This window comes from Triticum urartu, chromosome 1A (genome assembly GCF_056163025.1).
Source record: "Triticum urartu cultivar PI428250 chromosome 1A, HENAU_Tu73, whole genome shotgun sequence".
Lineage (NCBI taxonomy): Eukaryota > Viridiplantae > Streptophyta > Magnoliopsida > Poales > Poaceae > Triticum > Triticum urartu.
The window spans coordinates 21,800,437-21,816,334 of NC_141873.1; the positions used below are offsets into that span (position 1 = coordinate 21,800,437).

The 15,898-nt window shown below is 46.6% G+C and overlaps 3 protein-coding genes across 3 annotated transcripts; 2 read left to right on the top strand and 1 right to left on the bottom strand.

Annotated features, from left to right (window-relative positions):
* Positions 1-4,407: 4,407 nt before the first annotated feature.
* On the bottom strand, positions 4,408-7,778 carry LOC147988590 (protein FAR1-RELATED SEQUENCE 5-like). The gene is made up of 5 exons (XM_087535192.1): positions 7,751-7,778; positions 6,836-7,023; positions 6,601-6,718; positions 5,313-6,474; positions 4,408-4,663 (listed from the first exon to the last, which is right to left on the bottom strand). Exons 1-5 carry the CDS (start codon positions 7,776-7,778, stop codon positions 4,408-4,410), a joined length of 1,752 nt encoding a protein of 583 aa, XP_087391318.1.
* A 4,259-nt stretch (positions 7,779-12,037) lies between these two features.
* LOC147988591 (protein FAR1-RELATED SEQUENCE 5-like) lies at positions 12,038-12,388 on the top strand. The gene has a single exon (XM_087535200.1). It carries the CDS (start codon positions 12,038-12,040, stop codon positions 12,386-12,388), a length of 351 nt encoding a protein of 116 aa, XP_087391326.1.
* Positions 12,389-12,469: 81 nt separating this feature from the next.
* Positions 12,470-13,042, top strand: LOC147988592 (protein FAR1-RELATED SEQUENCE 5-like). The gene has a single exon (XM_087535207.1). The coding sequence runs from the start codon at positions 12,470-12,472 to the stop codon at positions 13,040-13,042; it is 573 nt and encodes a 190-aa protein (XP_087391333.1).
* Positions 13,043-15,898: the final 2,856 nt, after the last annotated feature.

Genomic DNA, 15,898 nt, shown 5'->3' on the forward strand with positions numbered 1-15,898 from the left:
GTAGGTTTCTTCATCCGCTTTCATTGACATAGCGCTATATTTTTTTGATTTTCCAATGCATTCGTTTAGCTTGTCACATTGTCTTCTGTCATCGCCCCCCACATGGCAACCGCTGTTTTACCAAATGATATTTTATTTACTTTCTAAACGTGTGGCAACTTCTATTTTTGTTTTTCACATGGCAAGTGGAATGTAGGCCAAATGGTAACTTTAATGTACCTTATGGCAACTGCCATCTTTTTACCATTGTCTTGTGAGCTCATCCCATGCATAGGTTTGAAATTGCATTCATGGCAGATCAGACATTTTTATCATTCTTTCAAGGTTGCTAACATGGAAACTGCTGCTGGATGGCAACTGCTAGTTATGACACATGGCAACTGACGTTCCCCTTACATGGCAACTGGCAGCTTTTCCACCTATTTTTCCATTTTCTTAAGATTTCTACCAAGGCAAACATAATTTTGTTTCATTTTTAAATACCTTTTTCATGCGCTTCATTTTTTTTGCAGGGTGAAGAAAACTACTACGCGTGGGTCCAAGCATATCAGTAAGGACCCGCTCGAACGCATGCATTCAAAGTTGTCAACAGGGGGCAACTCAGATGTACAGGAGGCACTAGTCGACAATACTGTTGCTGCACCGTTGACCGCTCCCACCAACTCTGATGCAAGTGGCAGACCATCTCCGCCGGCTGCAGATGTGCAGCCTACAACAACAGGCATCCGTACATCGGGGAGTGACGAGTCGGTATCTGCCAGGACAGCTGAAATACTGCCAACCCTTCTGGCAATGAAGGATGCTGCTGTGAGTCATGCCACCCCATCAGCAAGCGTTGAAGTGGACGCTCCCGAGACGAACCTAGGCAAGGAAGATTCCCGCTCATCTGACACTGATTCCAAGCACGTGCGCGGTGGCACTCCTGTGTCCACGACAGAAGCGGTCGAGGCGGCAGTTCACAAGGACATGCCATCTACAGGTGAGAGTCCTGGCACAACAGCTCCAGCTCCTGGCGGTGCAGATACTGCTAAGACGACTGTTTCGCGTGTTGGTCTACCACCTAGGCGTCGTAGCCCCCGCAAGCAACCAACAGACATACCGAACGCACCGACAGTAGCCAGGAGCAGGAGAGACGAGTCTTGTTTTGTTCCTGTGTCCACACTGTTCCCGCCACCTGCCAAAAGCAATGTGACGAAGAAACCTGAAGACCGGAGCACAACTGATGCAGGTGTCAAGCCGGGCACGAGCGACGCAGGTGAACAGCCGGAGCAGACTGCGCCTTTTCCTACAGTGGAAATCCCCAGCATAAATCTGCGCACTTCCAGGCTCCTAGTCAACGTCGGTGTCCCCTACAGCCCAAACAAGAAGATTGTCATGAAAGCTATGGTTGATACCACTGACAACACGCCCCTCCCTGCAAATAGGGACGATCATTCTGCAGCGGCCAATTCAGATATGTTTGTTGATCTTTCACCCTTGGATTCTGCCCCGCAAGTCGTTTGTGGTCCGGCCAGCAGGAATGAGAGGCACCCAATGGCCTTTACCCCACCGAGTGTCAACCTTGGCATCAGTCAAGATCAACCGGTTGTGCAAGATCCTATGCCAGTTGCCTTTGCATTCCCAGGAGGCATGCCTGCAATGATGGCGCAGCCAATGGTCGAGGGCAGGAAGGCTGTCAAGTTCGCAGAGCCGATTGTGGCAGGTACACTTGCCATGTCCATATGATTTTTCTTGCACACGTCTGTGTAGTTTCACTGTTGTCCCAATCATATTTTTTGTTTTGGGGGGTTCTCACTTGTGATGGCAACTGACATGCGATGACATGGCAACTGGATTTGATGCACCGTGTCACCTACTACTTTTTTTCTGCCATGCTGCATTTTACATTTGGGCAACCATGTGGCAACTGAAGTTGATTCAACATGGCAACCGTAGTCTCCGTAACATGGCAAACACAGTGCATTACACATGGCAACTGGAATTGATTCAACACCATGTCACCTACATTTTTTTGTTTCCATGCTGCATTTTTTCATAAAGCAATCACATGGCAAGTGCAGTTGACACAACATGGCAACTGTAGTTGCTGTGACATGGCAACTACATTCCAACTAGATGGCAACTACATTCCAACTACATGGCAACTGTAGTTGCTATGACATGGTCACTTATTTAATTTTTGCATGCCGCGCAAACTATGTGGCAACTTGACAGTAAAATACATGGCATACTTTTGTTCACACATGGACGGCAACTTTATTTCAACTACCCCACCCATAACCAGAGTTTTTCTACGTGATTCTAATTACTTTGTCCCTCTGCTGTTCTTTACGCGAACGCTGATTCTCATTTTCCTCACTTTTTTAAATGCAGGTCATGTTCCCCATGTTCCAGGAGCTTTCACCACATGACCCACACGACAAGTGTGGTCACCACTACGTGATCTGTCTTGACCTGAAGAACCAACGTGTTGAGGTGCTTGATTCAATCGGTTTGGAAGATGATGCAGACCTCACCACGCATGCTGAATTCTTCATAAGAACCTCAAAGAGACATGGCACCGTCACTATGAACACTCAAAGGTCCAGATCAGTCATTTCCCGACTGAGTATGCGGCGACTACAAAGCAAGGGAACACGTAATTCCTTCCTCCCTTTTCGTCTGCCATTTTACATCAATCCAATTCCTGTTTTGTTTGTCAGATCTGAAATTGAAGTCTGTCTTTTGTTACGTCTGAGCTCTTTGCGTGGTCACATTACTCTTTTCCTCGTGCAGGACGGACTGTGGCTTTCACGCGCTGGAGTACCTTGCGAAGTGGGAAGGCTGAATTGTCCCCGCTATCATAGCTGTAACGGTCGTTGAGCTCCGGAAAATCCACACATGGAACTGGTTGACGAATGAAGATTTCAACAAGCGGTCGGGAGCACGCGAGTTTGTGCAGGAAGCTGTCAAGAAAGTCACCAAGAAGTACAAGTGATCACGTGGCGTTACAGACCGGACGCACACCTTACATTCTGTTGCCGAGGAATGTAAGGTATTATCTCGTTGTTTATCGTTGAAAACTATGTTTGTGTGCTATGTTGTGGCTACAACCCCGCGTAGGCTACTATGTAGTGGTGGTGTGCGAGTGACATTTGAATAGTTTCATGTAATATATATGTGGATGTGAACCTACTTTTAGGCGTAATTATTACAATGGTTTCGTCGTTTCTAGCACCGGTTTGATGCTTTGAACGCGTCTATGATGTTTTAAAAACGATGGCAAATGTAGTTCATCAGACATGGGTAGTGGAAGTCATTTTCGTTTAACATTTTTGGCTGTTTTGCTTCTTCATTTTCATCGGTAACTGCACGGGGGTAGGTTGATCATGCAGCCACAACATTTTTGCTGGGGTTTATGCATGTTACGCCAACTTGTTTCCCATACACTTGCACACAACACACTACGTGCCCGTAAACCGCGTCGTTTTTGTCATGTGAATACATGACATGCAGAGTCATCAGGAATACCATGGCATATGTCCAGTACATCTAACATGGCAGATACAGTACAAACAACATGGCAGCTCCAGCATAATTAACATGGCAACTACAGCACAACTAAGATGGCAGATCCAGTACAATTAACATGGCAGATCCAGTACAACTAGCATGGCATATTCAATACAAAACAGCATGGCATATTTAGCATAAATTAGCATGGCATGTTTAGTATCAAAAATCATGGCAGACTAACTACACATAACATGGCAAATTAAATGCATACATCATGCCAGATTAAGTACCCATAACATGGCATCTGCATTTAACCATTCAATGAATTTTCCCTTGCACTTCTGATACCCCTGAAGAGTTATTCCCCCAATTGTTTTAAAAAAGAATTCTCAACATCTAGGGTACAAAACAAAATGTCCACAATGCCACAATTTTTGCTCATGGATTGGCCGCCCCTTTCTTCGTTTTCTTGTGTTTTGCTTGGATCTCCAATCCCGACTAGTACCTTATCTCTCTTGGACGACCCTTTGTGATGGAACGGGGTGGGTTCCTGACCTGGGTCTATGTGCTTGCTGTTCCAGATCCTATCTCCGAGTTTTCAGACGATGGCCCCGTGGATGAAGGCACGCTTGATGTGCGGGGGAACCAGTGTAAGGCTTCCTCAGCTTTCCTCTTCTTGATCTCATCAAGATCTCTTTTTAGTGCTTTCCTGTGTTTTTCTGCGACTCTCGCTGTGTCATCACTCTTGCACGCTTCATCAATTAGCTCAGCATAGTTCTTTGTCAGCACAACGTGCCTCACAGCTTCCATGGTTGACTCTGGTCTCTCGTCATGCACAGCCAGAACTGCGTGTGTTGTTTGCGGCGCCAATGCATCGTCAGCGTCCCAAGTCCATCGCCGCCTTATGAAATGTCAGGGCATCCGTGTCACAGCGTTCACGTCCATTACTTTTAGTATGTGACAACACACAATGCCGTCCCGTTCAAACTTGCAACATTGGCAGTAGAACTCGCCTTCGCCTATCGAGGCTGTGACGAAGTAGTTCCTTCCTTTGTCCGGGTCTTCAGGTTCTGAATCTGACATGCCCAAAATAGAACACACCTTGAACGTACGTTCGTCCACCTGGAAAGCCGTGAACATGCTGGCATGCTTTATTTCTTCCTGGAATCTGCATTTTTTATGTGTTTTCTGTTAAACTATTGTGGGCTTTTTTTTCTTGTAGCACCTTATTTTGTCATGGAAAATAGATATACATTTTGTTTGAACATGGCAAACGTAATTCATTGAACATGGAAAATATAGTATGTTGAACATGGCAAATGCAGTACGCTATACATGGCAAATGCAGTACAATAGACATGGCAACTGCATTTTCAACAAACATGGCAGATGCATTTTATTTAAACATGACAACTGCATTTTGTTAAACATGGCAACTAGAGTTTATTAAACATGGCAATTGCATTTCAGCAAACATGGCAGTTGCATTTTAGTAAACATGGCAATTGCATTTCAATAGACATGGCAACAACATAACATTTTCCATTTGACACTAGCATTTGCACACCAACATGTCCAGTGGAAGTACATTGCATTAAACATGGCAACTGCATTTCATTGAACATTGAAACTGCATCCGGGTAAGCATGACAAACAGAATTTCTATTGAATATGACAACTGCATCTGAGTAAGCATGGCAAACAGTACTTTATTAAACATGGCAACCGCAAAATCATGGCAACTGCATCGCACTCTATAAGGCACATACTGACTTGGTGCTTTTTCTGCAAATAAGACTGTAACGCAACTGACTTACTTGTTAAAGATCTTGTTGGTGTATATCTTGCTCATTTGCCTCTCCATCGGTAAGTACGTTAGCAATTTTGGCTGCTTTAGCGCGGTGTTCGCTTCTTGCTGCAGCTCAAATCCCAGAATTTTTTGTTGCAAAGCTGTGTACTGCTTGGCAAACTGTAGCAATGAGTTGCCAGGACTGACATACCGCTTCAAAACAGTATTGAATCCCTCGCTGCGCTGCGTAGTCTGCAGAAAGAGGAAGAAGCACTGCATGAAGTAGGCCGGCACCCAGTACATCCGTTTCTCCCACAGGCTTACAAGAGTCTCGTTGTCTTGGACTTGATGTGTTTCAGTCATGGCCATCCAGCTCCTTTCAAACTCCTCCACCGTCAAGCTGTGGTCCACGCACAGTTCGAATGCCTTGTGCAGCTCTGGACGGTCAGCAAAGAACGGTCCTAGCGTCTCCTCAGCCTTCTTTATAATGTGCCACCTACAGTGCCCGTGCACTACCAACGGAAAGACCTCCTCTATGCCTGCACGCATGCTGAAATCCTGGTCCGTTATTATGTTCATCGGAGCAAGTCCATCCATGCACTCCCAGAAGGTCTTGAACAGCCAAACGTACCCATCCGTGTCTTCGTTCCGGACGAGCCCGCAGCCGAACTGCAACGACTGATTGTGGTTATTTATCCCTATGAACGGAGCGCACGACATCTTGTACATGTTGGTGGGGTACGTCGCGTCGAATGAAATGCAATCTCGGAAATGTTTGTAGGCTCTCCTTGCAGCACCATCCACCCAATACATGTTCCTGACACGGTCCTCATCGTCCAACCTTATCCTGTAGAAGAAATCTGCATCTTCTTTGGCTTTCGCATCGAAGTAGGCAATTGTGGCCTCTATGTCTGCCAACTTGCTCTCTCTACGGTACCTTGCCCGTAGGTTTGTGACGTCAGCTGGTATGTACGGCATGCTACTCAGAGTGCCCTTTTTGCTGTGGATGAGAGATAGTATCTGCACCATTCTCGATGGACCGACGTTACAATCATGTAGCAGCTTTACGAATTGCCTTTCGACGGGGGTGAACCCTCTATGGGCAGTCAGAAATTTCACCAGGTCGAACTTCTTTATCAGTTGGTGGTTGTGCTCGTCAAAATACTCATTGACCACCCACTGTGCTCCATCTACGTTTAGCTTACACCGGACAGGGCACTCAGTCTTCTGAATGATACCTCTCTTTCGTTCCGGAACGACAGGCGCATCGCCTTTCCCCTTCTTGTTCCTACGTGCCTTGTGTCACCTCAACTCACCTCTGCTGTACTCGTTAGTTTTCTTAATTTTCCTATGGTACTCGGTGTTGACCGCAAACCCATGGAACTTTGCATATGTCTGGTAGTATTCCTTTGCTGCTTCGAATGACTCAAATCTCTGCCCAATGTACGGTGGCTGAGGAACCACGATCTCTGATTACCCACCATCTTCATCCCCTTGCGCGTCGTCGTCAGTTTCATCGTTCACTTCAGTATGGGCGGCAGTCCCATCTACCTGAGAGTTGCCAGTGCTTGTGTTCAAAGGGGTGCTTGCGAGCATTGCTGGAATGATGGCCATTCCCGAATCTGACTTGAAATTGTTTGCGGCATGTTTGTCTGCTGTCTGGTGGAACGCGTCTTCCGTGCGCTCAGAGCTCCCCGCAGTTGATGTGCCGGTGCCGCTGTGCATTGTAGTTGTAGGTTCTGTAACAGGGAAACACAGGTACGAGATTAAGAATTTTGTGTTGGATAACATGTGGATCGCAACGGATCACACCATCTTCGAGTGATTTTCCATGACATCTTTTACAGACAGCAAGCCGTCAGTCTGTGGGTGGTCATTTTTATGGCAGCTGTAGGTGTGCAGACATGGCACCTACTGTTCAACATACATGGCAACCATTGTTTTGCCTACAAATAACTACAAATAGCAAATGTAGCGCTGTTTTTTGTGGTTCAGATATTTTCCCTTTACCTTGTTGTGCTGTATTTGACCATCGTGTGTGGTCTGTTACACCATAATGACGTGATCCACCAGGAATTTGCGAAGCTTGCCAGGAGACGTTTGCCGGGTCACCGCCAGCGTAATAACCTGCAATCATAGTAGTGGTTGGTCAAATCGCGGCAAACACATTTCGTGCTAGCACGGCAACTGCAGTTGCCCTTATGTGGCAAATGCATTTTTGCTTGCATGGCAACTGAAGTTGCATCGGTAGGGCAATCGCAATTTGTTATTAGATGGCAATTGCAGTTGTCATGAAATGGCAACTGCAGCTTTTCCTACATGGCAACTGCAGGTGTGCAGAGATGGCAAATGTTGTTTTTAATACATGGCAACCGTAGAAGACCAGTCATGGCAATTTTTGTAGTTGTCAACTATGCTCCTTGTGCTGACTGAGCATCCGCATCTTCACTATGTTTATGGACTCACCTGTGTACGACGTCGATGGCAGGTACATGGGTGCTGCCCGATTCCACGTGCTGCACGAAGGCTCTGCATTTTACACCCGTGATAACTCGTGAGTCCTTTTGCCATCTTTTTTTCATGTTCATTTTTCATGTCCATAGCATTATGTGCTCTTTTTTCGTTTTTGCATTACCTTGATTAACCATACTAGCTAGTTGGAGTTGGTTGCCCATACATTTGTCAGCGTTAGCGCCTTGTGACTGCACTTGTCACGGGGCCCCCCTAAGAGTGTTCTGGTCATAAGAACCTGCAAGACAAATGACAGTGCATGACATAAGTAGAATGTCATGTCCATCATCGCGAAGATGGCAAATGTTTCTCTTCATTTTTTAGCACGCATCGTACCTACGCCTGCATACTGTTCTAGCAGCGGCAGCAACGGCCCTGCAGAGATGAGCTGACTATACTCTGATGCATCGAAAGGTGGCGGCGTTTCTGGCCTTTGAGAACCCCAATCATCTGCACCATCTTCGTGATTCATTCTTTTCCGTGTCTCGCTTCTGTTCTGATGTGCTCTCAATCACTGGATGAACAAGAAGGCATCAACAATCCAAATTTTTTTTATCATTGTGCTGCTTGCATGTAGAAGTTAACACGTCAGTGCTATCACATTTTCATGCGTTGGCAACCAACATATCATGGCTAGTAGGACATGCACATCCACTATCCTTTTCTAAAATCTGGTGCTAGCTATCCATTTGATTCGATGGCATCAGGCTCTACAATAGGATGGCAAGCAATAAGTTGACATGGTGGCAGTTGACGACAATGACAGGTGGCAACTGACGTTATACACCAATGGCAATTAATTTTCACACCCCCCATTATTCCAAATTTATCAATTCTCTCTCCTTTTTTATGGATTCCTGCACATCCATTCATTCACCAACTAGGAGCATCAACCTACTGAGAACTCACGGTTATCTATAGCGTATTACATGGCAGATCTAGTGTATTCTGCTTGGCAACTGTGAAGTCACACAACGTATGTAGTGTTTTAACCCTGTAGGATGGATCTAGTTGCCAACTTCGTCGGTAATTTTGCAATTTTCTGCCCAAAAGGAGGATGAGAAACAGTAGGGAGATCGGGAGATTCACCTGCTTTTAGCTGGTCGTCTCTGGAGGGCGTTGTTGGAGTGGGGGTTGGGGGGGTGGGATGGGGTGGGGGAGATAAGGGGTGTGGTTTGCGGTGGGAGTGCCCTACAGATCCTCCCTGGTTGCCATGGCAACCAGAGATGGTCGGCGACGGAGGTCGGTGTTCGACAGGCGGGGGGCGAGGGCGCAGGCGAGAGAGGGGACGGATCGGAGGCCGGGAACGGCTGGGTCGTGCGGGCAGCGGCTCGTCTGGCCCGGACGACCCCGTCCGCGCGCACAAAAGCGCGCCCGCACGTCCGGTGCGTGGCAACCCCGCCCGCACTGCCTCGTCCGGGCCAGACGAGCCGCTGCCCACACGACCCAGCCGTTCCCGGCCTCCGATCCGTCCCCTCTCTCGTCTGCGCCCTCGCCCCCCGCCTGTCGAACCCCGACCTCCGTCGCCGACCATCTCTGGTTGCCATGGCAACCAGGGAGGATCTGTAGGGCGCTCCCACCGCAAACCACACCCCTTATCTCCCCCCACCCCATCCCACCCCCCAACCCCCACTCCAACAACGCCCTCCAGAGACGACCAGCTAAAAGCAGGTGAATCTCCCGATCTCCCTACTGTTTCTCATCCTCCTTCTGGGCAGAAAATTGCAAAATTACTGACGAAGTTGGCAACTAGATCCATCCTACAGGGTTAAAACACTACATACGTTGTGTGACTTCGCAGTTGCCAAGCAGAATACACTAGATCTGCCATGTAGTACGCTAGAGATAACCGTGAGTTCTCAGTAGGTTGATGCTCCTAGTTGGTGAATGAATGGATGTGCAGGAATCCCTAAAAAGGGAGAGAGAATTGATAAATTTGGAATAATGGGGGGTGTGAAAATTAATTGCCATTGGTGTATAACGTCAGTTGCCACCTGTCATTGTCGTCAACTGCCACCATGTCAACTTATTGCTTGCCATCCTATTGTAGAGCCTGATGCCATCGAATCAAATGGATAGCTAGCACCAGATTTTAGAAAAGGATAGTGGATGTGCATGTCCTACTAGCCATGATATGTTGGTTGCCAACGCATGAAAATGTGATAGCACTGACGTGTTAACTTCTACATGCAAGCAGCACAATGATAAAAAAAATTTGGATTGTTGATGCCTTCTTGTTCATCCAGTGATTGAGAGCACATCAGAACAGAAGCGAGACACGGAAAAGAATGAATCACGAAGATGGTGCAGATGATTGGGGTTCTCAAAGGCCAGAAACGCCGCCACCTTTCGATGCATCAGAGTATAGTCAGCTCATCTCTGCAGGGCCGTTGCTGCCGCTGCTAGAACAGTATGCAGGCGTAGGTACGATGCGTGCTAAAAAATGAAGAGAAACATTTGCCATCTTCGCGATGATGGACATGACATTCTACTTATGTCATGCACTGTCATTTGTCTTGCAGGTTCTTATGACCAGAACACTCTTAGGGGGGCCCCGTGACAAGTGCAGTCACAAGGCGCTAACGCTGACAAATGTACGGGCAACCAACTCCAACTAGCTAGTATGGTTAATCAAGGTAATGCAAAAACGAAAAAAGAGCACATAATGCTATGGACATGAAAAATGAACATGAAAAAAAGATGGCAAAAGGACTCACGAGTTATCACGGGTGTAAAATGCAGAGCCTTCGTGCAGCACGTGGAATTGGGCAGCACCCATGTACCTGCCATCGACGTCGTACACAGGTGAGTCCATAAACATAGTGAAGATGCGGATGCTCAGTCAGCACAAGGAGCATAGTTGACAACTACAAAAATTGCCATGACTGGTCTTCTACGGTTGCCATGTATTAAAAACAACATTTGCCATCTCTGCACACCTGCAGTTGCCATGTAGGAAAAGCTGCAGTTGCCATTTCATGACAACTGCAATTGCCATCTAATAACAAATTGCGATTGCCCTACCGATGCAACTTCAGTTGCCATGCAAGCAAAAATGCATTTGCCACATAAGGGCAACTGCAGTTGCCGTGCTAGCACGAAATGCGTTTGCCGCGATTTGACCAACCACTACTATGATTGTAGGTTATTACGCTGGCGGTGACCCGGCAAACGTCTCCTGGCAAGCTTCACAAATTCCTGGTGGATCACGTCATTATGGTGTAACAGACCACACACGATGGTCAAATACAGCACAACAAGGTAGAATGAAAATATCTGAACCACAAAAAACAGCGCTACATTTGCTATTTGTAGTTATTTGTAGGCAAAACAATGGTTGCCATGTTTGTTGAACAGTAGGTGCCATGTCTGCACACCTACAGCTGCCATAAAAATGACCACCCACAGACTGACGGCTTGCTGTCTGTAAAAGATGTCATGGAAAATCACTCGAAGATGGTGTGATCCGTTGCGATCCACATGTTATCCAACACAAAATTCTTAATCTCGTACCTGTGTTTCCCTGTTACAGAACCTACAACTACAATGCACAGCGGCGCCGGCACATCTACTGCGGGGAGCTCTGAGCGCACGGAAGACGCGTTCCACCAGACAGCAGACAAACATGCCGCAAACAATTTCGAGTCAGATTCGGGAATGGCCATCATTCCAGCAATGCTCGCAAGCACCCCTTTGAACACAAGCACTGGCAACTCTCAGGTAGATGGGACTGCCGCCCATACTGAAGTGAACGATGAAACTGACGACGACGCGCAAGGGGATGAAGATGGTGGGCAATCAGAGATCGTGGTTCCTCAGCCACCGTACATTGGGCAGAGATTTGAGTCATTCGAAGCAGCAAAGGAATACTACTAGACATATGCAAAGTTCCATGGGTTTGCGGTCAACACCGAGTACCATAGGAAAATTAAGAAAACTAACGAGTACAGCAGAGGTGAGTTGAGGTGCCACAAGGCACGCAGGAACAAGAAGGGGAAAGGCGATGCGCCTGTCGTTCCGGAACGAAAGAGAGGTATCATTCAGAAGACTGAGTGCCCTGTCCGGTGTAAGCTAAACGTAGATGGAGCACGGTGGGTGGTCAATGAGTATTTTGACGAGCACAACCACCAACTGATAAAGAAGTTCGACCTGGTGAAATTTCTGACCGCCCACAGAGGGTTCACCCCCGTCGAAAGGCAATTCGTAAAGCTGCTACATGATTGTAACGTCGGTCCATCGAGAATGGTGCAGATACTATCTCTCATCCACAGCAAAAAGGGGACTCTGAGTAGCATGCCGTACATACCAGCTGACGTCACAAACCTATGGGCAAGGTACCGTAGAGAGAGCAAGTTGGCAGACATAGAGGCCACAATTGCCTACTTCGATGCGAAAGCCAAAGAAGATGCAGATTTCTTCTACAGGATAAGGTTGGACGATGAGGACCGTGTCAGGAACATGTATTGGGTGGATGATGCTGCAAGGAGAGCCTACAAACATTTCCGAGATTGCATTTCATTCGACGCGACGTACCTCACCAACATGTACAAGATGTCGTGCGCTCCGTTCATAGGGATAAATAACCACAATTAGTCGTTGCAGTTCGGCTGCGGGCTCGTCCGGAACGAAGACACGGATGGGTATGTTTGGCTGTTCAAGACCTTCTTGGAGTGCATGGATGGACTTGCTCCGATGAACATAATAACGGACCAGGATTTCAGCATGCGTGCAGGCATAGAGGAGGTCTTTCCGTTGGCAGTGCACAGGCACTGTAGGTGGCACATTATAAAGAAGGCTGAGGAGACGCTAGGACCGTTCTTTGCTGACCGTCCAGAGCTGCACAAGGCATTCGAACTGTGCATGGACCACAGCTTGACGGTGGAGGAGTTTGAAAGGAGCTGGATGGCCATGACTGAAACACATCAAGTCCAAGACAACGAGACTCTTGTAAGCCTGTGGAAGAAGCGAATGTACTGGGTGCCGACCTACTTCATGCAGTGCTTCTTCCCCTTTCTGCAGACTACGCAGCGCAGCGAGGGATTCAATGCTGTTTTGAAGCGGTACGTCAGTCCTGGCAACTCATTGCTACAGTTTGCCAAGCAGTACACAGCTTTGCAACAAAAAATTCTGGGATTTGAGCTGCAGCAAGAAGCGAACACCGCGCTAAAGCAGCCAAAATTGCTAACGTACTTACCGATGGAGAGGCAAATGAGCAAGATATACACCAACAAGATCTTTAACAAGTAAGTCAGTTGCGTTACAGTCTTATTTGCAGAAAAAGCAGCAAGTCAGTATGTGCCTTATAGAGTGCGATGCAGTTGCCATGATTTTGCGGTTGCCATGTTTAATAAAGTACTGTTTGCCATGCTTACTCAGATGCAGTTGTCATATTCAATAGAAATTCTGTTTGTCATGCTTACCCGGATGCAGTTTCAATGTTCAATGAAATGCAGTTGCCATGTTTAATGCAATGTACTTCCACTAGACATGTTGGTGTGCAAATGCTAGTGTCAAATGGAAAATGTTATGTTGTTGCCATGTCTATTGAAATGCAATTGCCATGTTTACTAAAATGCAACTGCCATGTTTGCTGAAATGCAATTGCCATGTTTAATAAACTCTAGTTGCCATGTTTAAATAAGATGCATCTGCCATGTTTGTTGAAAATGCAGTTGCCATGTCTATTGTACTGCATTTGCCATGTATAGCATACTGCATTTGCCATGTTCAACATACTATATTTGCCATGTTCAATGAATTACGTTTGCCATGTTCAAACAAAATGTATATCTATTTTCCATGACAACATAAGGTGCTACAAGAAAAAAGCCCACAATAGTTTAACAGAAAACACACAAAAAATGCAGATTCCAGGAAGAAATAAAGTGTGCCAGCATGTTCACGGCTTTCCAGGTGGACGAACGTACGTTCAAGGTGTGTTCTATTTTGGGCATGTCAGATTCAGAACCTGAAGACCCGGACAAAGGAAGGAACTACTTCATCACAGCCTCGATAGGCGAAGGCGAGTTCTACTGCCAATGCTGCAAGTTCAAATGGGACGGCATTGTGTGCTGTCACATACTAAAAGTAATGGACGTGAACACTGTGACACGGATGCCCCGACATTTCATAAGGCGGCGATGGACTTGGGACGCTGACGATGCGTTGGCACCGCAAACAACACACGCAGTTCTAGCTGTGCATGACGAGAGACCAGAGTCAACCATGGAAGCCGTGAGGCACGTTGTGCTGACAAAGAACTATGCTGAGCTAATTGATGAAGCGTGCAAGAGTGATGACACAGCGAGAGTTGCAGAAAAACACAGGAAAGCACTAAAAAGAGAGCTTGATGAGATCAAGAAGAGGAAAGCCGAGGAAGCCTTACACCGGTTCCCCCGCACATCAAGCGTGCCTTCATCCACGGGGCCGTCGTCTGAAAACTCGGAGATAGGATCTGGAACAGCAAGCACACAGACCCAGGTCAGGAACCCACCCCGTTCCATCACAAAGGGTCGTCCAAGAGAGATAAGGTACAAGTCGGGATTGGAGATCCAAGCAAAACACAAGAAAACGAAGAAAGGGGCGGCCAATCCATGAGAAAAAAATTGTGGTGTTGTGGACATTTTGTTTTGTACCCTAGATGTTGAGAATTCTTTTTTAAAAAAATTGGGGGAATAACTCTTCAGGGGCATCAGAAGTGCAAGGGAAAATTCATTGAATGGTTAAATGCAGTTGCCATGTTATGGGTACTTAATCTGCCATGATGTATGCATTTAATTTGCCATGTTATGTGTAGTTAGTCTGCCATGATTTTTGATACTAAACATGCCATGCTAATTTATGCTAAATATGCCATGCTGTTTTGTAATGAATATGACATGCTAGTTGTAGTGGATCTGCCATGTTAATTGTACTGGATCTGCCATCTTAGTTGTGCTGTAGTTGCCATGTTAATTATGCTGGAGCTGCCATGTTGTTTGTACTGTATCTGCCATGTTAGATGTACTGGACATATGCCATGGTATTCCTGATGACTCTGCATGGCATGTATTCACATGACAAAAAGGACGCGGTTTACGGGCACGTAGTGTGTTGTGTGCAAGTGTATGGGAAACAAGTTGGAAAACAGCGTAACGTGCATAAACCCCAGCAAAAACGTTGTGGCTGCATGATCAACCTACCCCCGTGCAGTTATCGATGAAAATGAAGAAGCAAAACAGCCAAAAATGTAAAACGACAATGACTTCCACTACCCATGTCTGATGAACTACATTTGCCATCGTTTTTAAAACATCATAGACGCGTTCAAAGCATCAAACCGGTGCTAGAAACGACGAAACCATTGTAATAATTATGCCTAAAAGTAGGTTCACGTCCACACATATATTACATGAAACTATTCAAATGTCACTCGCACACCACCACTACATAGTAGCCTACGCGGGGTTGTAGCCACAACATAGCACACAAACATAGTTTTCAACGATAAACAACGAGATAATACCTTACATTCTTCGGCAACAGAATGTAAGGTGTGCGTCCGGTCTGTAACGCCACGTGATCACTTGTACTTCTTGGTGACTTTCTTGACAGCTTCCTTCACAAACTCGCGTGCTCCCGACCGCTTGTTTAAATCTTCATTCGTCAACTAGTTCCATGTGTGGATTTTCCGGAGCTCAACGACCGTTGCAGCTGTGATAGTGGGGACAATTCTGCCTTCCCACTTCGCAAGGTACTCCAGCGCGTGAAAGCCACAGTCCGTCCTGCACGAGGAAAAGAGTAACGTGACCACGCAAAGAGCTCAGACGTAACAAAAGACAGACTTCAATTTCAGATCTGACAAACAAAACAGGAATTGGATTGATGTAAAATGGCAGACGAAAAGGGAGGAAGGAATTACGTGTTCCCTTGCTTTGTAGTCGCCACATACTCAGTCGAGAAATGACTGATCTGGACCTTTGAGTGTTCATAGTGATGGTGCCATGTCTCTTTGAGGTTCTTAATGAAGAATTCAGCATGCGTGGTGAGGTCTGCATCATCTTCCGAACGGATTGAATCAAGCACCTCAACACGTAGTGGTGACCACACTTGTCGTGTGGGTCA

What these genes read in the sequence shown, in the direction of transcription:
- LOC147988590 (XM_087535192.1), bottom strand. Translation starts at nt 7,778, where the DNA reads ATGTACCTGCCATCGACGTCGTACACAG. An exon ending in GCCATCGACGTCGTACACAG is followed by an intron (nt 7,024 to 7,750) that starts GTGAGTCCATAA and finishes TCCCTGTTACAG; the next exon opens with AACCTACAACTACAATGCAC. An exon ending in CAAGCACTGGCAACTCTCAG is followed by an intron (nt 6,719 to 6,835) that starts GTAGATGGGACT and finishes TACATTGGGCAG; the next exon opens with AGATTTGAGTCATTCGAAGC.
- LOC147988591 (XM_087535200.1), top strand. Translation starts at nt 12,038, where the DNA reads ATGGTGCAGATACTATCTCTCATCCACAGCAAAAAGGGGACTCTGAGT.
- LOC147988592 (XM_087535207.1), top strand. Translation starts at nt 12,470, where the DNA reads ATGGATGGACTTGCTCCGATGAACATAATAACGGACCAGGATTTCAGC.